We start from the raw sequence: 26248 nt of genomic DNA, 5'->3' as shown, positions 1-26248 counted from the left end.
GAATTCCTCATGGCTTCCATGGAAATGGGATCTGTAATAATTGAACAGTTTGATAAAAACAGAACTGTAGCAATTCTTCCAAATCCATTGCCTTCACCTGTGTTAACACTGTGGAAACTATTATGTCATTACAGTTAACATTGTTAGTATATTTATTTATTTATTTTAACTTTGGCATTATCTTTAAAGACATCCTTTCCTTCTCTCTCCATGTGCTGCACATATGCTTAAATTAGGGGTGTAAGAGCCAGTTATTTCAGTTTCTCTCAGTCTAAGAACCTACAGAAGGAAAAGATGTAGGAGGAAGTATTAGGGATGGATTGCCTAAAATATATACATTTACAGGAAAAGTTGCAAACAAGCATCCCTTCTTCCTCCTTTCATTGGTTCTCCATGCATAGTACACATGAAAACATATCTAGTAGAAAATCTTCTCACAGACATCTCTTCTGGAAATAGCATTGTTCCCAGATACCTCAGTAAGTCTATAAAGCTTAATAAAAGAGTGAATGGGGCCCCATCTGGCTGGTCTTCAAATGGGAATTTTTTGGGACATCCCAGGGGAAGGTCACTTTTGGCAAAGGCTCTAAAGGAAATGTTGTTTCCTTCTGTAGCCCAAAAGCATTCTTTACACTCTGATGCTCAGTGTGAGATTTTTTTGTAAATAGAACAGCAACAATTAATATGTTTCGAAGGCCAATGGTATTGCCTGAACTCTGTCCTCAACATGGAAAGAAAATGCTTTAAAGAACAGAAGAAATAGGAAAAAGGTCTCCAACCAGAAAAATCATTCACTTTCCAGAGATTAATCCAGGTATCTGGGACATAAATCCTGACATTTCTTGTTAGAGAGTGATACGAAGAGGAACAGTGTTAAAATACTGGTATTAGGACAGCTGTCTAGATCTTCCAGTCATGGTCTAGCAGTTTGAAGAACTGAGGTTGGTTTTTTTGACTGCTCAGAGTGCCTGCCAGATAGATCATTGATGACTGCACTAATCTCAAGAGGCATTTTCCTCCTTGAAAAGTTAGGGAGAACTTATTTGTTGACACAGCAGTATTATTTTTCAGCAATACTATTTTTCCGAAGCCCCTCAACAAGCCAGCCTAGCAGGTCTGAGTACCAAACATATAGTTCATATTCACTGACAGGGAAGAAACTTTGAATTATATGTCTCCCTGAATATTCTTCCTAGCAGAGAACTGTATTCCAGATTATGCTATTGAAGGCAGGGAGAGTATGGAATGATATACCTTTGCTAATGTTGTCTGAGTTTTCTCAAGAATACCTGCATTTGAACAGGTATGGTGGAAGAGACAGAATGGAAATATTTGGTTTAAAAATGATAAAGTTCAAGCCTGTAGGGCTCATCCAGAACATTCGAAAACACAGACTGCCTTCTTAGGAGCTCCAAGAATTATGGGCATTCACCTTGGCTAAATGGTGAAACTGTGTGTCCCTCATGTGGTGAGAGCACTCCCCTGAAGGAGGGTTCATACGCTTTTGAAGAGTGGAGGACAGTAAGGAAGACTGTTTTGACTCTAACTGCAGCACAAAAGATGGTAGAGTGCTTGATGAAGTGCTATTGAATACGTTGAGTGACAGCAGGTCATCCTTGTGAGGATAACAGGAACTCTGAGCCATTGAGCAGACAACTGTACTTGCTTCAGACTGTTGTACCATGAATAAAAGAACTGGACAGCTGTCCTGCTGCTTCTATAGAAATATGCATGACAACACGGACAACGTGTTCAGAAGGAATGGGATGTAGCAGGATGCTAAGGAGGCTGTGAAGCTTAGGACTTGACTTGTATTTTTTTTTGCCTTAAAAAGCAGGGGGAGAGACTTCCCCTGACTAGCACAGGCATCACTTTCATGGTAACAGTAGGGGTGCATCCTCATTAAAAGTCTATAAGCTTTGTCAAAGTCTTTTGTTGTTTTGTCTTAATAGACACAGCAGTGGTGACGCAATGCAACAATGCAACAGAGGAATCATATAATAGCACGTTAACAATGTACACCATATTACAATCTTAGTTTCTCTCTGTTTTGTTTTTTTTTTTATAATGCTTAAGCAGAAAGCAGAGTATGCATCTGTGTGCCTATGCATTGGCCCATAATGGGGATTTCACCAGATGTTCCTAGCACTCTCAGGTCTTCTTCTGAAGAGGATGTCATAAATGTAGAGAAAGTAAAACTAGCAGGGAATCAAGTGGTACCAGAAAAATTTGCATGATGTTGATATGGTAAAAGCTGAGTCATGTTAAGGTTAAGTGCTGTCTTGTGCATTCCTAGTCCAGAGGCACCCCAGTGTATTTATCCTTGCTTAAATGTTCATGTAGCTGACAGCTACATCCATCCATGTCTCAGACAAGCAGCTTTGACATAATTTTAAACTGAAAGATCTCAAAGACTATAAAAATAGGCAGACTCACAATACCTTGCCCATATATACCCATACCTCCTAAAAACGAAGAGCACAAACAGGCCTGTGTAACTCTGCCATATCACTGCCAGTGAGACAGAGAAGTACTTATAAATCTGGAGAAAAAAATATTTGTCTCCAGAAATTTTCTTTTTGATACTGGGACTAAAAGATTAATAGATGGAGCCTTTGGTTAAATTCTGAATATCTGAAATGGAATATGCAGTTCTTAAACCTTTTTCATGATATTATGATCATGTAATTTAATGAGCAGGCTAAGAGGAAAAGAAGTTAGAGGAAGTAAGTTGGAGGGAAGCAAGTTAGAAGAAGAGAAGATTGCTTTAAAGCTAGGCTAGGAGGATCAAGACCAAATGCCAAAGAAGTAAAATGCAAGGAGTGACCTCAAAGAGTGCTAAAACACCGACAATAGGTAGGGTGCAGTGATGGTAAGCGTGGTAAGCGTGAGAAGAGCTCTGATCTGCCCAAGATTACTCCTGACAGTAACAGCAAAGACACCCTTCATATGGCAAGCAGGGAAAGGAAGCATGGATCATGTTCCTAGAGGCACTGTTATGCTAAAGGCACTGAGACCAAATTTGCTCCTGCTGCAACAGCATGCATACAGAAAATTATCTGAAGGATTAAAGCACATTATTCAATAGGAACTGGCATGAAAATGGAAAGGAATAATACAATTCAGTGAGCAGTAACACATTTAACATTTAATTATTGACTTTCACTATTGTTTTATTGTACCATAAATAGGGACCAGTAGTTGCAACCAGGTTCCTAAAAGAAAAGGGGAAAAAAAATAGAGGGGGATATTTCTTCAATTTTTATATTTGATACAGAGTTGTCCCACATCATCTGTTCTACACCAGGATAAACATTCTTGTCTGTATTTCAATTGCTATTGTGAAATTGTATCTTAAGGAGACCCAGATGGTGAATCAAAGAAAACAAATATCATAAATTTTCTGTGCAGACTCTGAATGATTTGACTGTCAGTCCAAGTTTAGAAAGCATCTCATTACTTCAACTAAATCATGTCAAACCCAAGCCCTGAATGAAGAATCGAAGATTTGAGAAAATTCTTGATGCAGTAGGATAAAAAGAAGTGTAATTTCGAAGAGAAAGTAAGTTCTCAACTATGCTTTTCCATGCATAATTTTTTTCTGATTTCAAATATTTACTTAATACTTTTCCCTGTAAGTGAATGAAATTGGAAAAAAATCCTTCCTTTCTGTAGTTTCTTGAATGGCTGGGCTCTTTTAGAGTTTAATTTCACTTCTTTTGGGTCACCAGTCCCTTCTTATCTTCCCCAAGAACTTCATCCTTGCCCAGCCACTGGGGAAAGGGAAAGCCCCTATGACTGGTCAGTGGAGGGAGGAGAAGGTGCCTGCAGCCCTCAGAAAGTGCTTCTGTCACCTTGAAGATGCTTGAGGCAGTGGTTGCGATGCAGGTCTCAATTTCAGTCAACTCAGTCAACTGAAGTAAAGGCAAATTTCTTGATCCAGGCTGAATAATTGATGTATTTTGGTGTTTGAAATTGGTTTAATGTTACCCACTTGAGAGGTTTCGGATTGACTGCTTTGAGACAACTACTGAAAGTAGTTCTGTTAATAATGAGAAAATGAACAATATGTATGAAATGTAATATTTGCAAATTAGCTACTCTGCACTATGAACCTTAAATGATTAAAAAAATGAAAGGATTTACAGAAAAATAGACTTTTTCTGCTTTCAGGGAGAAAGATTATGGGAAGAAATAGGAACAACAACCATAAGGCAAAGATAACGATGATGTTAAAAGGATAAATAACCTGGTATTTTTTCTCCTTTAAGTGAAGACTACATTTTTTATTATGTAAAATATCAGATCGATTGTCCAAGGGCCTCAGAGATAATTGAGACTGACTAAGAACATATGGACTTAAGTGATTTGTCTTCTTCTTATTAAATTGCTTAGGGTCTCATTGCTAGAAGTACCCTCGAGTTAAAAAAAGGAGTGCAAATATAAGCTCAACACAGCCAAAATTAGGTATTTGAAGGTTAATGGCTTCTAGTCATTGTGCCTTCATGCTCAATAAACATTTCCTCAAAAATTCCTATTGATTTTTTTTAGTTTGTGAGAGAAATAACCTGGTTGATAGAGGTGCTTTATAAAAATATCTCAACTTTTCTCAACTCACACATTGCTGATGTCAAGTACATTCCTTACTCTGATACCTAGTGACTTAAAACATTGTCTTTTCTAAGAAAAATGTTGCAAAGAATGGTAAGAGATGAAATAACACATTTCTGTAATGTGACAGATCACTATTTGTGTATGTAACCTTTATTTGTTTAAATTGTATTCACTTTAAGGTTTATTTAAATATTGAGCTTCAGGTAAACAAAATTCAGAGTCCATACTAGCTTGGGATAGTTAAATACCACCTATCATATCAGAAATAATAAGCAGCAACCTAAAACAATTAGAAACATAAATGACAGCTTACAGGATTCAGTTGGGTATTGTGATCAGTTATGATTTTTTGTAAATCCAATATATATATATATTTAAATGAAAGACGAAAGAAACATTAACACAGAAGTGGCAAAAGGGCTGAGGGACTGGAAGAATACAAATCAGATTTTAGGTGTGATTTGACTACCTGAAGGCAAAAAGAAATTTTCATTAGTAGAATAATCATATGCCCTGGCTTGAAATTATTAGATCTCTTCATAATAACTGGATGTCGTGAGTATGACACCTCTATGAAAGAATTTTCTCCTTGGCATCATGTCACTAGATAAATATAAAAAAATTGGAGGAAATTTACAGAAAAGCAAGAAAATTTTCTTTGGCCTAGGAATTCTGAGTTATAAGGAAAGATTAAAAGAACTAACATATGTTTAGCTTGGATAAGAGATGAAAAGAGGGAGACATGATAATGGCCTACAGATAACTGAAGAGCTTAAACACCGAAAAAGGAAAGGTAGAATTTGTCCAGCACAGAGAAGTGGAAGGGCAAAACTCAGAAGGGAAAATTTATGTTATGCAGCACTGTCTTTCTGTCAGTGATGTATACTATGCTGCACAAAAGAAAAATGACATGAGTTCTGTCACTTGGTATTAGAAAGCCAAACTGGGTAATGTAACAGAAACTGTGGAATAAAGGAAATTTCTAGAAAGATGCACTAAATAATCCTATTAGTCCCTGTAATGCTAAACTCTGCTAAATATAAAACAGTATCATCATGCCAATCAGAAAGTGCAGTTCCAAATATTTTAAAATATAATAACAACAGGTTTTTCATTTTTTATAAGATTGCAGTTATTAACAAGTAGGAAAACAGAAAAATCATTCCTACAATGAGAAACAAGAAATTCAGACTTCAAGTCAAGCCTGAAAGAGATTAAAAAGTTGGAGAATATGATGTGTTGAACAATGTATCTTCCAAAATCCCATTCTGCCAGTGAAATTTCCTGCCTGCAATTGTAAATCCATTCATGAAGTTACCGTTGTTTAAAACCTATCATATTTACGTGCATAAATATGTGAAGACTAAGTCAGGTCTTTATTGCTCTTCTCAAATGTAAGTACTAAACTCTTCTATTGATTACTGTATCTTCCATTGCAGTTAAGAATAAGGAGTTATTCCCATGATTTTGCTAAAGGTGCAATGAAGAATTCTTGAAATGGTTCCCTGTAGACCGTGCGTGCTTAAAGAATCCATTAAGTTCAAACAACTATAATTAAATGTAACAAAACATTTTATTTTCCTGTGCTAAAAGATGCAGTCATCTGAGCTACTTGCTTTTAGGGCTAAATAGGATAGTTAAATTTCCAAAGTCTTTCTCAGGGCTGCAGCACTTGAATCAGTATTAAGTTACTTTAGTTTCTTTTTCATACCTTCTTTTCATTTAGAGATTACCCTTGCCTTTGATACTTGTGATTTTCTATTGCTTGAAAATTACTTGTCTCATGCAGTTTTACAAGAGCAGAAATGTTAAGCAATCTTTTTTCTCCTCTGTGCAGCATAATAGTATGAAATAAGGTGTAATGTACTACTTGCCTAACAGGAGCAGACTGCCTTTGCATATCATTCACATTGTCCTGCGTTAGTAGAACCACAATATTTTGGAAGTGCCCCTTACACTGTACAACCCAGTAACTAAAGTGCATACACAGTATTATTCACAAAATATATGAAATACTTTAGATTTAAAAAAAATAAAAGTACTTGTTATTGAATAAATTCTGTTAATATAAAAATATTCTAAAAAAAAATTCTTAATACAATGAAAATAAATAGGACCTCCCTTGTGCAGAACTTCCAGTTTTAATACCCTGGGTTTAATACTGGGATATTCTTCTTGGAGGAAGTAAATGTGATCAAATTTTGCCAATTATCACATAAAAACATCATCTAATAAATTCATACTAAGAGTTATTAGAAAAATCTAATCCTAACAATAGCAAAATAACATTTGAAGTTTTGTTGTAAAATTTTCTTTTGTTAACCAAAAAATGTAAAGGACATGGTAATGTTCCTAAGTGACAGATGCTGTTCTGCCAGGTTGCCTTTTTTTTGTTTGTTCGTTTATATGTTTTAAATAATTTATTAAGCCATCTCCCTTAATGGGAGCAGAAACTTTCTGTACCTTTGCTGAATATCTTCAGAACACTGCTGAGGTGTTAGAGGTCAAACAGAAGGAAACTTTCACTGGTTTGTTGTCAGATCGTATCCTTTCGATAATCCCTTGGATACCAGCTGGATCTCAGAATAAGCCTACCCATGCCAGTACATAATAATATCAAATACTTTTTTGTTTTTTTAAGGGGGATACTAGAAATGGAGGGAAAAAAACATAAACAAGCAAACAAACAAAAAAGCTCAATAGACAAAAAATCAGCTCTAGCTGAACTGTGAAAAGTAACCAGCACCTCCGTTCACTGTTATCTAACTATTGCCATTAAACCTTAATATGGCATTTCTCTCAAGTGACCCAGATAGACACAGTCATAGAAGGACCTCTGCTGCTGTTCCGGGTTAAGTGATTATCCCCTATCCTGACCTCCCTTCCTGTTTCCAATCAGTTCTAGTCTTGTAGTTCTCCTAAACGTGATTTCTTTTTCAAATGGAAAGGGTCAGTTTGTAAAGTAGTTTGGTTTCAGCTGCTTTCTAACCTAGGCTGTTTCACACATTGAGTCACTGGTCAGTTGCACTTGCCGAACTGATATCGAAAACTGTCTCAAGTGTGATGCTAAGAAATTAATGTCTCAATGTTGTCATATAATAACACAAAACCAACAAGGTGAGCATAGGTAGAAAGGTCTTAGTGGCACTGCTTTGTTCCAAGATATCAAAAACTAGAGGTGCCTGTGTGGTGATGGATGTGGTGTGGATTAGTGGCAGAATTGTCCTTATATGACATCACACTTTCCACCCCTAAAAATAAATACAGACTCCAATTTACTAACATATTAAAATGTTTCTGTCAGTTTTACAATTATTTTTGTTTCAACCTTTAAATCAAATCCCCATATTTCTTTATGATTTTTCAGGTATTTTCAAAGGCACTTAGCACTGATGTAAAGTTGTTGCAAATGTCCAGGCTGAGTGGTTTTTGAAGATCTCATTGAGGTAATGTATCTAGTCTTTTAGATAGAAGAGTTTTGTATTAATTAAAATATTTGGGCTTAAAAAAGAGAGAATTTTGGGATTCTTTTGACAGAAACCAAAACAAGATGTTGTCTCTGTCCCCTTTTCCAAAGGAATTCAGCAGTATAATTTCTCAGACTGATATCCTGTGTGCTGCACCCTAGCCTTCCAACAACGAGTCTTGTCTATACTGGACATCAGGTAGTGATGCTTAAGAGAAGGATTGAGGAATTGTTACACTTTGGGAGAAAGTATGAACACTTCTTGTCAGTGTTCCATCCATATAATTTTCATGCCTTTCATACAACATTTGGTCTCCCACATGAAAAAATAACAGTTTGAGTCTTCTGCATAGTACTTGACTGGGTTCACAGTGCTCTGTACATGGCTTCATACTTCTGTGCTTTTAATCAGGAGGTTGAAGGGTTAGTGATTTTAGCAGTCAGTAGTTTACCTGATCTGGAATGAGTAGTATCAGTGCAAATAAATTATACTTTGCTCCTTTGGAGAAAATCAACCATTATACGAAATTAATTGACAGGGAAGCATTGGCTGCAGACAGCCAGACTAATGATGGGTCAGAGTCAAGTGAGGGAAGCTGTTAAACTTTTCATAAGCCTTATAAATCTTACATAAGAATTTTAGTAAAACACTCTAGGTAATACAGGGATTAAAATGTGCTGCAACTCAGTTATCATCCCTTCCAAACTGCCAGTTCTGCCTGTCTACAAGTTCCTGTGATTTCTCTTCCCTCTGCTTTTAAAGGTTTTGTTCATTTTCTTATCAAACCCTCCAGTCAGCTCCATTGTCTGCTCTGCATTTCTCATTACCAGCTGAGTATCTTATCAAAAGCTGTTGTCATTTGGAAAACGCATTGTTTTTATTCAGTCTCAACATCATTTTTCCTGCCTCATTGAGCAGGCAGAACTGCAAGACAGGCAGAGGGGAAGCTTTGTCCTGTAGTTTAATTAAGTCTCAGTTGTTTGGACTGTGAGCAGCAGCAGAATTCACATTGGACTTAACCCCCTCATTCCAGGCTTAGCAGTCAATACTGCTATGGTGAGAAACAGTAGAGTACTTTCTCTACCAGCACCACAAATTGTAGACCCCGAACACCATTTCACCCTAATCTTGAAAGGTATACATTTGCCCTCTGCACTGCTGCCCATGGTCTGTTCTTTCAATCTTCATCCTGCCAATAGCATGAAGAACCTGCACTCACCAAGGCACACAGGCAATGGAGAGCACATCTCACATTTTGTAAAGAGGAGAGCAGGGCTCCTGTTTTGCTGATTCTAGGTGGGGAAAGGGCATGCTGAGATGGATGTCTGGATGACTATCAGTATCTCTACAAATGGGCAGAGTATAGACGACAGAGCAAATAATTCTGAGTGGATTTCTCAACCCTTAAGAGAGCTGAGAGGGGGAAAGCAGATGCAATGACTCCATCAGATAGTCAGCCTCAGTAGAAGTTTAAACTATTTTGCACTTGGGTGTATCTGACCCAAACACCACAGAATAAGACAGAGATACTTTCTGGGCCTCTGCTCCTACACCTGGCCTGTAATTCTTCGCCTGATAAAGTGTAAAGGCAATAAGTAGCATAGATACTACGAAGGAGAGCTGGCCTACTGGCATATATTCAATAGGAATAATATTTGATTATTTTCTTTTGCATCATACAAATACTAACTCTGTTCTATGTCTTCTGGATATCAAAATCTGAACAAATATTTTATATTTTTACCCATTGAAAAAACAGAAGTAAAATGCTGATGCTGAGACAATCAAAGGAAAAAACAAATAAAGTAATCATGCTGACTCTAGAGAAAACTGCGGTACACAGTAAAAGATTTACTGCTTGCTTAGATCATCAGCTGGGACTCGGATTATCAGCTGCATCTGCAAGAGGAAACACTGAAGTCAGGAATTGGAGGCTTCATTGTGCTGCTTTGAATCTGGTTTGATGAAGCACTTATAAAATAAGAGATTATTTAGGACATTTCTGATGCTGCAGGAGCTGCTGCATTTTCCTCTTTTGTTTCTCCTCTCCAGTCCTCTGCATGTACCAAGGAACGCAGAATCTGCAGAGATCAGTGTAAGTATGAAGTCACCTTTTCAAAGGTTTTATGGATTTCATGAGGGCAGCATGTTGCAGTCAGAAATTTGAATACCAACAGAAAAGGAACTGCTAGGATAAGCAGAAAACCTTGGGCCACAGAGGCTGGTGAAAAAACCATCATATAAAAGACCAGTCAAGATTCATTGTCCTGATGTCCCCCAGCAGGATGCAGAGAGACTTTGCATGATGCTATCAGATATCCCATTCCCCAAAACGTAAATACTTTATCTCAGAGAAACGTAAATCCATTTTTCCCCTTATGTCACCTCTGTTACTGGAAATGCTAATAGATTGTGGGAACCCCTGTTTGGAATAACCCTTCCTCCTCATTAACATATAAGCCTCCAAGACTTAAATAGCACTTGCCCGTTCAATAAATCGTTCTAGTTTTTGCCTCTATATCTGGGATCGTGACAGCTTTATTAGACTGTTACAGTAGCAGGAAAATTTGCAGAATAGGCACCTCCTTGCTCTTATCTGCCTGCTGATGGTCTGACCTGAGCCACATCACATGGCATCATTTACCTCTAAAATTGGCTCCTCTCTCCTCCTATCTGAGGTGGAATTTCTGTACTTTGTTTCCTTTCCAATATTTTCGGATTTATTTCCTAATATAGTCTGTTACTATAACTCTGTAGACTTAATATATAAGTGAATGCTGATAGCAGTCTTTTTAGCCATCACAGATGATCCTCTACCATTATTTGCCACACACTCTGTTCCGGTTTACCAAAGAGGGATGATGCAGAATCACAGAAGGGTGGAGGTTGACAGAAAACTCTGGAAGTTATCTGATTCAAACCCCTTGATCAAGGAGAGACACCTAGAGCAAGTTGTCCCAAACCATATCCAAATATTTTTTTAGTATCTCCAGAGAGAGACTCCACCGCTTCCCTGGGATACCTTGCCAGTGCTTGGTCACCCTCTCAGCAAAAGAAGTGTTTCCTGTTCCTGATGTTCAGAGGAAAACTCCAGTTTTAGTTTGTGACCGTTGCCTATTGTTCTGTCCCTGGGCACACTGAGAGGAGGCTGGCTCCATCTGCTTGGTACCCTTCCTTGAAGTGCTCTTATGTGTGCTATGAAGTGCACTTATATGCACTGTTAAGACCCTCCTGAGCTTTCTCTTCTATGGTCTGAACAGTTCCAGTTCTCTCAGCCTTTCCTCAAAGAAGAAATACTCCAGTCCCTTCATCATCTTCTTGGCCCTTTTCTGGGCTCCTCACAGTATGCCCATGTCTTTCTTGTACTGAGAAGCCCAGAACTGGACACAATAAAAGTAGAAATATCTAAGATCTGTTTGTATCTACAGTCAGAATGTGACTGAAATGTCCAAACAAATAGATCCCAAAAACTGTATAACTCTCAAAACCCCTGTTGTGTAAACTTCATTTACAAATCTGACAGCAAAGAAAAAAAAAAAACAAGTATATAAGAAATTCTATATGCAACCATTATTTAAAAATAATGGCTTAAGGATTGACTTTGTGTACCAATGTGCAGAATAACCAACTAACATGTAGCACATAAGTTTTTCTTAGACATTGTTTTTAGTTCTGACCCCTCATAATTCTCTTAGTGTCAAGCCCTGAGAGGTTCACTGATTGAAATTATATGGTTACAACCATTAAAGCTCTGTTTTAATCTCACAGTTGCTTTCTAGAATACTTGAGAAATCCATTGCTGGTGAAATTTAGAATAAGACTTCTTGATCAAAAATCAGAAAGACTATTATTTGAGGTAAAGTAAAATTACAGTGTGTGCCTTTGGGATGAGAACTGGCTTTGTAAAATCACATCACTAGTGGTAAAAGTGCTGTGAAGTAAACTCAGAACTATTATGGCCATATTGTTCCTTTCCGCTCACTTTAGCTACCTAGCTGTTCTCAATTGATTTGAAAGCTTCCCCTGCCAAGTTATTCTTTGCCTTGGATCTCAATGCACACTTGATTTTCAGTATCCATTTCCCTCCCAAACAGGTTACTCACAGAAATCTGCAGTCCATAAACTTCTTGGGTCTACACTTCTATTTTAGGTCAATCTCCTGACTGATGTTTTATAGTGTAATATGACTGCATATGCCAACCGAAGATCACTTGCTGTTTTTCACAAGCTGCAGTAAGTTGATGAATAACTGACTGTAAATAAAGGTTACTGGCCTCTCACAATTTTAGTCTTTGTTTTCAGTTGCTTTTGACTTGCTGGACTTAGGAAATAATATTTCATGCTTCAAGTTCAGGTGTTATCTAGGAAAATTTATGCATGTCAAATGAATCCTTCCAATTTTTTGGGGGGAAAGGCCTGATTTTTCTCTAGTGCAGTCTTTCTAACTTGTGCCAGAAAGTACTTACCTTTGCTTCATGTTCCTGTCAGTCCTGAGAAAACCCATACAGATCAAAAGATCAGTCTGAATGTGTCCCAAAATTACGAAGAAGAGTTTTTAACTCAAGTCTCTGACTGTTTAAAGTGAACCTGCTGCAGCATCACAGAGGGCTAATGTGACAGTACATTTACCTTCCCCAGTGAAGAATCATGTATGATCTCTTCAGCCTTAAGTATATACATTTAAGACTAAGGTTAAAACAAATCCACACTCGTTTTGTAGTGGCTCCTTGTAGTAGCTCCAAGCTGATCCCTGGAATCGAGGTACCAAAGATCTTGAATTGATACAATTGAGCTACTTGCCAGCTGAGTTGTGGTAGTTGCCTGCTTGCATGCATCTAACCCATTGCAAATGTGAAATAAGATGTATTAATTTAAATTACCGTGAAGAGGATTACCATAATAATTTGTTATTCACATCTTGTTTCATGGTAAAGATAAAGCAGAGACTGACTGTGCTGTGACTCTGCTAGAAAAAAGCTCCTTTTAAAGGACAATTTATATACAGAAGAGAAAGTTTTTTCTTCCTTGTGTTTAAAGAGAAGTGACCTTTCTGTTCAGCCCCTTAAAAACACCCAGTTGCTGAGAAGGAAAGACAGCTCATTCAAACCCAGAGAATGGCAGAGCAGTTCATGGGATAACATGGGGAAGAACTTACAAGAAGAGGACAGTGGAGTGGAGGATGCAACTGCCTGAGATCATGAAGACAAAGTCTAAGAGCCAGAAAACAGAGAACAGAGGAAGAATCAGAAAGTGAGGAGAACAGGAAGAGGAAGTAGGAGTTCACTGCCCTATATAAATTTCAGCTTTGCTGTAAGGTGGGTAGATAGGGATGCTGTTGTGTATACGGTAGCTTAGTGTTTACAAAGCCAAATGAGAACTGAAAGTAGAGAAGATGGTGAGGAAAGAGCAGATGTGTCTGCCAAATATACACCTTCGGATTCAGAGAAAGTTTTGGATACAAACCTAGTTTCTACAGTTCTAGAAAGAAGATAAAGTAATTGAGACAAAGACAAAAAATACAGCAAGCCACTGAGATCACAAGATATGTCTTTCCTCCACAGAAGAAAGGAAGAAAGTAGAGCAGAACACCAATGAATATGATGGAAGATGGTTCAGGAGGAAAAATACAGAAACCGGCTGTGAGAGAAAGAAAGACTATGGAATAGGAGACTGCTATTTGACAGAGCATAGGAGATACAAGAAAACAGTGGGCTGGTGGAAGGACTGAAAAGTATAGCAAGGCATCTGCAGCTGAAACTGAGAGGTACTGGTGCAGGGATTTGAACTGGACAACCTGGATAAATCAGAATTTGGAAAAGAGGTCTTAAAAGCAGTGGAGGTTACAGGTACTTCATAAAAGGCAAGGGATGGAGTATAGCTAATATTGCAACAGAAACTGAGAGCACGTAACAGAACAAGAAGTGTGTAAAAGTCATCAGAACAGCTAAAAAAGAACCAAAATTCCTGAGTTCCACCATCTTTTATCTACATGAAACCAACTGGCAAAGCACCTTGTTCTCCTTCAGCATAATACCATAGACAGAAAAATAGCTATCACTTAATCTGTTATTAAATGAAGAGGTGCTGGAACTAGATGTCCCAGACTTTCTATGTATGTATACAACTATAAAATAGATTGTGATGCCACAGGATAGAATTTTTCTTTTTTTGAAGAAAAAGCAAATTGAAAAAGTATATGCACAAAAAATGTCAGAATAATTATGGGATTGAAAGTTCAAACTCTTACATATTTAACTGTAATTCATCTTTTTTGTGCTTGTACATTAAGATAAGGTTGTGAACTAGTTTAGAAAATAAATAAGGCTTTTCCTGTGGATGCACATGCTGGGAATAGAGTCTTATCCCCAAGATACTGAGGGCAGGATTGACTAGTGCATATGGCCTTTTATATCGCTGTTTCATGACCCTGGACTTGGTTAAGAAAATGCATAGTCCCCACAGCTTTCCTGCTTTGATTGGTTCTTTCGGTTCATAAGGCAAAACTCCCGAGTCAAGCAGAGATCTGAAGGGTAGTGTTGTGGCACAGAACATGGAACTCATTGTAATTGGAGTCATATATGGGATTCACATCAGGAACAATAATTCTTTCATATTTTGTGCCCAAAGATCATTTCCATAGATATCTGACAGCTTCAGAGGTTTCAGAGCAAAGTTGAACTTCTCACACACTATTAGGCAGAGCTCACTATTCTAGGAAGTACTGCGAGTAACTCAGTGTTGGTCCCCATTTACAATTTCTTGTTATTTTGACAACTCTGTCTATAGCATTCATGCTGTATGGACACATATAACAGTGATTTTTAGGAAGTCTTAAAACCCCTTCTACCAGAAGTACAAGGATCTTTGCTAAAAACTTGCATATTTACAAATTGCATACATTATAACACACTACAAGACAGCTGCTTTTTTTTCCTCATAGACATCTTTGAACTGTTTTAACTAGGGAAGTCTGAGAAGAATATGAGATCAGTGCTTTTTTTACAAGTGTTTTGGGATTTTTAATGGCCACAAAGTACGTAGAGCTTCACCTTAACTTGTATGCTGAACATTTCTTGAAGCACTATGGATAAAATGGGAATAGATCTTCCGAGACATACAAACTCCAGATTTAACACAGTCTGAAAATTAGGTGCACTGGGGTAATGTTCCAAAAAAGCTTCAAAGCCAGTCACCCTTGCAGGTGTTGAATACCTGTGACCCCTTTTCTCCTTGTGTTTAATTTCCTGTTCATTACTGAATGTGCGCTTTGTGCCCTTTCACTTCAACATCTCTAGCAAATATCATCCTACAAAACAAGCCTTTTAAAATTCCTGACTTGTCCAAAAACTTGATACCAGTAACAGGAGAAAAGAGAAAAAATAATATAACCCTTGCCATTTTCAATGTCTTTCAGTAAAATATTTTTCTTTTTCTTACAACTGAATCTAGTCTTCATTCTTAGCTGTTACCTCCCCCTTCCTGATGCATCTAGCATAACAGACCTAAAGTTTATTTCTGATTAACATGGATTTAGTTACTGGAACTAGCATCATTTCCTTTCATGTGAACTGTTCTAAACTCTCTCGTTCTCTGGAATTTTGCATTCTGTTGCATACAGTACAGATTTTATCACAGTAATTTGTATGGACTGTGGCTTCAAAGAACATGACCTGCTTTTCCACATTTGTTTAGAGAGAATATTTACTCAGAAGTTGCTTGGACTCCTTTGAAATAGGATGAAACCGATGGAGCTATTCTTTACATCTATGAGATGATCTATATTTTAAACAGCTGACAAAGTGTAATTGGTTAAGGTACATTAAGAACTTGCAATCACATGCAATTCTTTCAAATTAATTTGCATTCTTCTAACCTATGGTCATGTACTTTTTTCCTTTTTTTTCATTTAGAGGATATAAAACTTATAGAATATTGAATACTAATACATCAGTAACTAACAATTGCATATAATTTCTTGTTCTGTTTGGACTAGTCCATGTTTAGATACAAGTAGGGTTTCCCAGAACACAGAGCACTGTCAGAGTTCCAGTAAGTTAATAAGAATCTTATCATTAATTTCAAAGAGCTGTAGATCAAGCTGCATACAGAGAATCACATATATTATTACGAATCATTATGATCATGTGAATTATTATGATCATATGGTTATGAATATATGAATCAAAAAAACCAAGGAAGACTTCAGGATTGAAACATGAAAATTCATAGAAATAAGAGGTCTTACAAGGTCAGAAGAGAGCTGCATGTAGAGGTTTCCAATTTAATCTTCTCAGCATGTCAACTAGCTTACTGGAACACATTCCTCTCCTTAAAGCAACATCTCTCCCTACAAAGTCCACCAAATTCAATATATGGCTTACTTCTGGGTAGGAACCCATTTGTCTGAGAAACTGGTAATACTGGGACTTAGTTCATGTTTTTCTGTGGGCATGAACCAGCCTAATTGGTTCATAAAGGTGACCCTGGGAGCACTTCTGTAGTTTCTCAGTGTAAGGCATCAGCAAGTAGAGCACTGAGCCAAAAAATGTAGAGGTATTTTATAATATTCCTGATCTTTTAACTGTAGACGAACATTTGCACACTGAAGTAGAGATTTCAGGATTAAAAAAAGGTAGACATGGACACTTTAAAATGGATCCCTTAATATTCCAGGGAGCACAGTATATGGATAAATCATCGTGAGACTATTATTTTTCTTGTGTAGTTGGATATGTAGAATCAGTAAAAAGCACTTGAGACTCCTAGGAGGGTTTTTGAAATAAAAACACTCCTCACTGAGGAGTGGTTATACATCCAAATGATTCTGCTGTCATATGAAAAACTGCTCAACTAAATGATTAAAGGCTTGCTATCTTGTTGCAAGACAGTATGGTTTTCAACAGAATATTGACTTCACTGGGGCTATTTTCATAGGCTACCACCAGGGAAAAAGGTTTCCACTTCAGTCTTTGTTAGTGAAGGTTTTGATCCTTTTTCAGGGAAGCAATGTGTCACAGATTCATGAACAAATAAGTTTCTATATTAAAAAAATAGAAGATGCTATTATAAAAAAAAAGTGAAACAAACAAAATTAATAACAGTTTTAAGGAAAAATTCACAGTGAATTGACAAAGCAGGAGTTAAACAGTCAGTGTTATATGTTAACTTTTTACATATGATTACAACTAGCATGTTTATTTTATATTTTGAGAACATAAGTGGTGAGCCAAAATACACATAATTAATAAACATGGATTAAAAAAGTCCAAATTCAATTTGTAATTAAATATACATGAATATGTAGGCACCTGGTAGACACTAGTGGCATTTTCCTGTTCTATCATAGTCGCATTTGATAAATATTAATATTTAAAGATTGATGGCATGCATTATGTCTGCAATATACCTCATGACTATCTAGGGATAAAAGTGTTTCCTGAAGTCAGGTAGGCCCAGCATGAATTGGTACTGGAAGTATGTGTAATGACTGCCTACATCTTACACAGGAGCTTCCTTATTGGTACGTGACTCTGGTTCACTTTAATCTTTCTAATGTGTCTGCAAATAGGTCAGCAAAATCAATATATTACATTTGTATAACAGCTCCCCTCACCCTTTTATTTCACAAAAATAAGTTATACCAGTAAATGAGAGGTTTTCCAGGCAGGGTTTACTTATGCTGAACACAGCCATGTTGGTAAGCAATTACATCCCCACAGCCTCAGCCAAGACATATATGACAATTATTTATCAGAGTATTTGTTCTTTGCCAGATGTAGAGAGTAAGTGGTTCTTGTGAAAGGGGCAGTGCTTACTGTCACCCACTGAGGTCTCCTTTTAGCACACACGTATAGCACATACGGCCTCCTTTTCCACTACTGTACTTCAGAGACACTTTTGTGGAGGACCCAGACCTAAGTGTGTTTTGTCTCAAACTCTTTGAGCATTGCTACAGGAAAGGTGTGATCGGAGGAAAGGGTCCTGCAGAGGTGGGGCAACTCTGTGCTGAACCATCTTCCTGCTCTACTTTGAGACTTGTGCTTAGTCCTGCCCCAACTCACTTCCTGGAGAAGGGCTGCCTGCACACGCGCAAACAAAACAGCTGAAAAATCTTTACATGAGAGGCATGCATCAGGTTAACCATAAAAGGACATGGATTGGGTCCCCTCGCTCTCTTTTTCCTCTTTGTCTCTTTGTCTCTCATTTTTGACCTGGGCTCTGGATCAACATACGCAACCAATGTGGGATATAATGACTAGTCATATTCTTTGTTCTCTCACCCTTTTCTGTCTTGTTTTCTTCCATTGCTTTGCCAGGGCAAAGCACGGCTATAATATTCTACTCCATACTCCATTCTGAACTTTGTTGTGGGAACAGGGAGATTGTGGAGGTGTGTTGTGGCTTGTGAGCCAGCACCTTTTGAGGCAGAAACCTTTTGTTGTGGGAGTTGAGAACTTACTGAAGTGTACTGCACAAAATTAAGGGCTTGTTAGCCCCCACTCTTGTGGAAATGTATTGTAAGAATTTAAGTGCTTGTTAGCCAACACTCTGTGAGTCTAAAACAGTGGGCTGGTCGCCAGAGTTAAGTTGACTATACAAAAAACCATGAGTTTCCTAACATGTGCCCAGTGTGAGCCTGATGACAACTTATAATGAACATCACACTCCTACAGGTGGGTCATGACACATAGACACTCTGCTTTTCCTTTCTTAGTCTGAACACACTATCTCTGAAATCATGTCAGTGTATGGTAACTTCGATGATCAGTATGATAAGAAGTTGTCAGTACTTAATGTATATTTCCAGATAATTCACCCAAATGAGCATGTCTTTCCAATATATTTTAGAGCATCAGTTATCTGCTACAGTGACAGACTTGGTATATTTCATATCTTCTTACTAAGCTCTTTACCACCGCATCTCACTGTCAGTAGCACTTTGGGTTGTCAGAAAGTTATTGAAGGAGGAAAAGCTTTCTTACCTAACTGAGCTGCTACCAGCATCAAGGTCTTGTGCTGTCACTGCACCTATGATGGTCCCCACAGGTGTGTCCTCATAGACCTCCATCGTGTAGACAGGTTTGCTGAACACTGGAGGTTCATCCATGTCCAACACATTTATCTTCACAGTGGCAGTATCTTTGAATGGACCCACTGAGTGAAATCGATGGTCAAGATGGAGATTGGAGGCCTCGACTTTAAAGGTGTATGCCTTTTTCGTTTCGAAGTCTAATGGCTGCAGGAAGAACAAAAGCAAAACATGAGATTTGACTAAGAATTAAACACTGCAAAATTACTTTTGTTGTATTAGTATGACAAAAATGAAGACACTTTTAGTGTAAAATTCCTCTCCTGAGCTAACCAATCATCTAAGTTTGTTTTGCAGTTCATCTCACGATAAGGTGGTTTCTGAAATACTCCAGGTGAATCATAGCCAGGAAATGACTGCTTCTGCACACTAAAAAAATCAGGATGACTGGCATGGATGTAAACAGTTACGCTGTAGATGTCTGAAGTTAAATGAGTGAGATTCATTTCTTGCAAATGAGCTGAATGCAGGTTAGTCAGAGATTTGCATTTACAAGTCCTATGCACAGGCAATCAGCTGTCTCTAGCTGATCCAGCTCCTTAAATAGAACACTTCTATTTTTTTAAGCAGGAAAAGCTTTCAGAAGACCATGACAATGATGGAGATGAGCTCAAATGAAAACTCTGATATATAACAATGGGTCAAACCAAACTTAAAGTATGGTTTGGAATGTGGATTCTAATTTGATCTGAACAAAGTTTTTCCTGTAAAATATCTTAACAGTGAACTGCTATTCACACCATATGTTTGAGCTGCATGTACTTTGCAAAATGCGGACTTTGACTCTGCCTTATGATACTGTAGGTGTAATCATGAGGTCTTGAAGATGACATGACAGCTTTTGTGTACTTATCTGAGTTTTTGATGGAAATGTACCCTGCAATCAGGTTGTTTTGATGTAGATTTCTGTCAATGCATATCAATTTAGTGCCTTTAGTTTTAGAAAAGTAATCATCTCAAAACCCTTAATGCAGTCTTATTTACTTGAAAAGATGCAGAAACTTTATTTTCATTTAAAGGGTTTATTTAGCTGAATTGGCTTTCTTGTTGTTTTTAATGTTTCGGACAAAGCCTTTTCCTGATGTCTGGGTAACACTGGCACCTAGTGGTTTCTGCCTATAATTGTTAAGTTGGAAATTTTCTAACAGGAAAGAATACGCTTTTTGGAAAAGAGAGCACGTTCATGTGTATGAAAAAAAATATTTCAATGCCTGTTATTTTTTTACCCAGTGTTTCCAGTCATTTGTCACAGCCAGGATAGATTGAAATTCTGCCATTTTCTGTCCTTGTCACAAAAGGACATAATTGGCCAGATGACTGACTAGTGTAAATTGAAGTATCTCCATTAAAATGAATTGAGTTACCTTGACTTGCATTAGCTGAACACTAGAAAACTTCCCCAAAAACTCCCCCAACTCTTCTCCAGATATTTATATAAATTGTTCACATATTTTCAAAAAATATAATAAGAAGAGAAATCTGTATTAGTTTAAAGAACTAATCTGGAGAGGAAAAAGTCCAAGTATGAGGAGTTAACCTAGAGATAAATGATGAAGACAGGGAAAGCAAGAAATCTAAGCTCTCATGTAGGTAGTAATACCATGTAATGCCTTGTATGTGTCTTTCATATCCCCAAAATTGTGTTAAAACTGTTCAGACTGGCTCCTGTAATGCATCAGTATATTTGCAGAGAGATGTATTAATGGAAAGAGCCATAATTCATGCAGTCCTTGCAGGTTGTCTTTCAACAAATTACTCTTCAAGTCAGGAATACCAAATCATGGTGCATGGCTAGTGCCTAGTTGCAACTTTTCATGATGTAAGGGGAACAGAAAGCAGTAAGATTTCAAGGAATTCTGTCTATTGGTATGCTCAGACCAGCATATTTCACTTCACAGGTACCCAGGAAGCGAATAAAGTGGTTACATTGCTTCTCTACTCACCAGCATTATGGGGCAACACTAAGGTATAGTTTTGAAAAGACAGTGTGATCCCAAGAAACGATAATGTTTTCCCACTGTAACCTCAGAGCTACTCATCCTCTCTTTCTATCCTTCTATAAGTCTGATGATAAATATAGTTAGAGGTTAAGCAATATGTAGCCAATGCAAAGCACAGATGGCAGTCAAAATATGAAGAGACAGGTTGAAAATGATGAGCCATCATCAGAAGAAGAAATCAGTGACAGATTCCCACAAAATAGCAGAATTTAGCCTTTAGCGTAAGTGAGCCTCAACTGCAACTGAAATGCGTGGAGAGATAAGAAATATTGCAAGTAGCAAATCTAGGACTTAATTTCAAAAAGAAAAAGATTTTGTACAACACCGAGTGTACCATTAGCAAATTTGCAGATGATACCAAGTTGGAGGGGAGTGTCAATCTACTGGAGGGTAGAAGGGCTCTGCAGAAGGACCTGGGCAAGCTGGAGAGATGGGTGGAATCCAATGACGTGATGTTTAACCGGACCAAGTGCTGGGTCCTGCACTTTGGTCACAACAATCCCCTGCAGCGCTACAAGCTGGGGACAGAGTGGCTGGAGAGCAACCAGGCAGAAAGGGACCTGGGTGTGCTGATTGACAGGAAGCTGAACATGAGCCAGCAGTGTGCCCAGGTGGCCAACAAGGCCAATGGTATCCTGGCCTGGATCAGGAACAGTGTGGCCAACAGGACCAGGGAAGTGATTCTTCCCCTGTACTCGGCAGTGGTGATGCCACACCTGGAGTACTGTGTCCAGTTCTGGGCCCCTCAGTTAAGGAAGGACACTCAGGTGCTGGAAAGTGTCCAAAGAAGGGCAATGAGGCTGGTGAAGGGACTCAAGCACAAGTCCTATAAGGAGAGGTTGAGGGAGCTGGGGTTGTTTAACCTGGAAAAGAGGAGGCTCAGGGGAGACCTCATCACTCTCTACAACTACCCGAAAGGAGGTTGTAGCCAGGTGGGCATCGGTCTCTTCTCCCAGGCAACTATCAGTAAGACAAGAGGGCATGGTCTTAAGCTCTGCATGGGGAGGTTTAGGTTGGATATTAGGAAGAAATTCTTTACAGAGAAAGTGATCAAACATTGGAATGGGCAGCCCAGGGAGGTAATGGAGTCACCATCCCTGGAGGTATTTAGGAAGATACTGGATGTGGCACTTAGTGCCATGGTCTAGTAGACAAGGTGGTGTTGGGTCAAAGGTTGGACTGGATGATCTCAGAGGTCTTTTCCAGCCTAGTTAATTCTGTGATTCTGTGATATCATGCAACAAAAGAATATGGTTTTAATATCTTGTGTTTATGAGGAGTCCCTGCTGCAATTTATTGATCAGTTCTGGTCTTCCCAAATTCGAACAGTTGAACCTTAGAGATAGCATTGACAGTCTCAAATTTTAACATTTGTCTAATATGTCCAGAGTCTGCCTGAAAATAGAAGAACCGAATTTCTTCCTGGCTCTCGGGCAAAACTGTTCAGATTTTTGTTTTTAAAGATGTTAAAAAAGCAGTTTATTATATTTATTTTTTCAGTAGATACCACTAAAATCTGTCAAGGAAATGAGTGAAAATATTGTTCACACAATATTTTGGCTGCATTAAAGAAAACGAACAAACAACCAAAACCCCGGAAAAAACAAACATGTGCTTTGCTGTTACATAATAAATGTCTGAGAGGGTTCAGTACCATTTGCATTTAAAATGTGGAATTCTGGTATGGGTAAAAACATAGGAGAATGATTGAATCTTACCAAAAAACCCAAACCTGTAAGGTTGTTAAAATGTCTTTGAATTAATGAGATTTTAATTGAATGACTTCATAGATTGTTTTTATAAATTAACCTATTGAAATGTTTACTCCCTCTATGGAATAATTTTATATATAATATAACATAACATAACATATATATTATATTGTATATAATATAATATATAATATATTGTATAATATAATAATATAATAATAATATAATTACATGTAAAAAGGTAATTTTGAATAAAGCTTTTATTTTGTAAAAGTTTTTTTTCCACAGTAAAGAGAATTCATGCTAATATTAAGCCAGTCTTATTAACAGTGAACTATTCAATAATCGGATGAGTATTTCTAATTGATATTTTAAGTACCAGTGACAAAATAGATGTCTTTGACCCCCCAAACCTGTTGTCATTTACCTTTTCCTATGTTGCAGTTACAAGCTGCTCTTAAAATTGCCTAGTAAAGCACTATCAGCATATACACATCTGTGCACAGCAAAGGCATTCTACAAATCCACAAATCAAATAACACGTAATGACAAATCACCTTACCTTGCAACTCTAGAAGTACCACAAATGGACTTATTTGGTATGACTAGGAGAGCATAAAATTAGCTCTGTGTTAGAAACAAACATTTTTAAATGTTGCTGATTTCCACATTTAGGGCAGAAGTTAAGAAATACTGCTATATAGATGCATCTGTATCTGAAATTGTTTATTGGATAGATAGATAGATAGATAGATAGATAGATAGATAGATAGATAGATAGATGATAGATAGAAAGAGAGAGAGAATTAAAGAACTGAAAGAAAAAAGAAAGAAAAAAAGTTGTGAAAGATATAATGAATTCTGATGACAAGCATGACAAGGGTGGGAAAAGAACTATCCCATCAGTTTGTTCTGATTCACAAAGATCAAATCTGAAGTGAGTATTTCAAGATTTGATTGGAAGTGAGCAAAATACATGTGCTCTGTATCTGGAGAAGGGGAAGGGCTGACCAGTGTCAGGGGTTTTGTTTGCTGCTTTCAAGCACCTCGCCTGTTTCCAAAGGTGCCTTTCCCTGCTCTAGGAAAATACAAACCCAACAACTCTATCTGCAGTCTACAGAGACTGAAGATCTCCTCTTCCGCGCTCCTCCTGACATTCTCCTTTGAGTGCCGTGCTCTTTGTGGTTGCGTCTGCACACAGCTCACCATTTTCTGCCTGTACTGAAGGACTTACTATTGCCTGCTCTTCCTCCTCAAAATGCAAAACTACAATTCCCACTCACACAAACTTATAAGTTATGATTACAGGCAGACAGTGCCTATGCGCACAGCTGTGGAGGGAATTCCCTGTCTCTGGCTAAAGAAGAGGTGGTGAGGGATGAGCAATCAGTACAGTTTTGGTAGTAAAGCAAGTAGTAGCTCTAATGCAGTTCTCACTGAAGGACACCGGGAGTCTGCCTTATGCTCACTGTTGTATTGTACAGGTGCTATCAGACTACTCTTACATTATAGCAATGCCCCAGTGCTACATACATGCACTGTCCCATGAGCAAGACAACTCAGTTTAGCCAGCAGCCAATGCTGACTGCAATTAAAAGCTTCTTAAAAAGTTGCTTCTGAAGGTACAAGGAAGTACACACTCCAGATACTTCCCTGCAGCTACTGGTTCTGTTCATCTTCCCCACAGTTTCTGTGATTTATCATCACTAAAGCTACTCTTTCTCATCATGAAGTACTATGACATGCTGTGATTTCATGGCTACAGCTTTTTCACCTGTTCAGTTAGCAGTGATGCACAAGGTACAAAAAAGTAAGATGCAGATGTTCCCTGAGCTTCCACTGAGCCATGTGGAGAAGTTCATGCAGTATAGTGGAGCAGTGTTGTACCAGGTGAAGCCTAAAAATATATATATATTTTTTTTACTGTGTTTTAATGACACACTGCACAAATTAGTAAAGTGATGTCTTGAAGTAGAGCAAGTTCAGTGCTTGAACCCTACTCAGTTTCTTGATTAGTTCATGCTGAGCTAATTCAAAAGCTTCTGTGCACGATAGACCTATTGTATAAACTCATCCTTAGTTTCATAAATATAGTGCCAACTGTTCAGTGAAGTTTGGACCCTCCTATTTCCCTTTACTGTTTTGCCTGTGATTAAAAATTTCAAAATCTGGAACTTGCCTAGGACTGAACGCAACTGAGGCCACTATACTCTGTTATGAAGATGATGGAGATGATCTCTTCTCTCACCTTGCTTCTGGTAGCTTACACTCACCGTAGTTTGCTGAAGCATTCAGATAGGATGGCAGATATTACATAAATATCGAATGTAATAAACATTGTATTAAACTGCACTACACAAGGTATGAAATTATAATTCTGTTCCTAATATATTAATATTTCTTACTCTTAAAGAGAACTGTATACAGCACTATCCTAAAGCCAAGCATTTACTCCTCTTTTTAGGGATGCTATTTTCCTTTATTTTTTCATTTTAGAGAGGAAACTATTATAGTACTAACCACACAGTGGAGCTAAATGGCATTTGGATCATTTATGTAGCAGAATATAAGAAAAACTATTTCATTCCTGATGTATGTAATTAACACAACAGTAGTAGTAGCGAAACTTATATTAAATCATACCATAAAAATAAATGAGCAACCAAAACAGATGATTTAAGATCTGCAACTTGTCCAGCTGTAGCTTTTGTGCCCATTTAGCATCCTAGAAGCAGAGAATGGCCTTTTGCCTCTGCCAACACATTTAGCGTGCTGAAAAGAACAGTTTAACCTGTGCAATTTTTTTATCATCAAATATATTTTCCACCAAAAATAAATGTAGTCCAGAAAGGTTTCATTTTTCTCAATTTTGATATAGAAATCTCTCCATTTCTTTGCATAACAAAAAACAAAAAAGCGTCTATGCAGTAACTGACATTTTCTGGTTGCAAAAAATTTTTCAGGGAAAATAAAATCAAACTTTATAAATGGTTTGGAAATGGCTCAGCACTGAATAACTGCAGTATTTACAATGTCAGAATATGCTACGACACAGAATAAAGTACAAACCAGTTTTTAAAGCATTTTTTATTAGTAGTTTTGTCTGTTTATTATTGATAACTCATATTTGAATTAATAATTGACTGTGTTGGTCACACTCATTCACCAGTTTTCATTTTATTTAAATGAGGACTTATATGAATACCTAACTTAAGTATTTGCATAATCCCACAGGTCAAATCAGTGTTCTGAGCATTATGCAATGTAAAATTGTTTCTCTGCAGGCAAATGAATAGTGCTGTTGCAGGCCTGTACAGTACAGGTAGCATGCATTTTAATAGTGGTCTACAAAATTGTGAATGTCCA

The 26248-nt window shown here is 37.6% G+C and overlaps 1 protein-coding gene across 6 annotated transcripts in view; it reads right to left on the bottom strand.

The window, feature by feature from the left end:
* The window catches only part of CDH12 (cadherin 12), a 528112-nt gene that overhangs the window by 22855 nt on the left and 479009 nt on the right, over positions 1–26248 (bottom strand). For all 6 annotated transcript variants that reach the window (XM_051799389.1, XM_051799387.1, XM_051799393.1 and 3 more), the window contains one exon: positions 19064–19317. In XM_051799389.1, coding sequence (XP_051655349.1) covers positions 19064–19317 — 254 coding nt within the window. The remainder of the gene's footprint in view (positions 1–19063; positions 19318–26248) is intronic.

The sequence above is a fragment of the Manacus candei genome, unplaced genomic scaffold (assembly GCF_025592945.1).
Source record: "Manacus candei isolate 608988 ecotype Guabito, Panama unplaced genomic scaffold, ASM2559294v1 h1tg000049l, whole genome shotgun sequence".
In the NCBI taxonomy this organism is placed as follows: Eukaryota; Metazoa; Chordata; class Aves; order Passeriformes; family Pipridae; genus Manacus; species Manacus candei.
The sequence above is the reverse complement of the archived record's forward strand: the minus strand, read 5'-3'. Positions and strand labels throughout refer to the sequence as shown.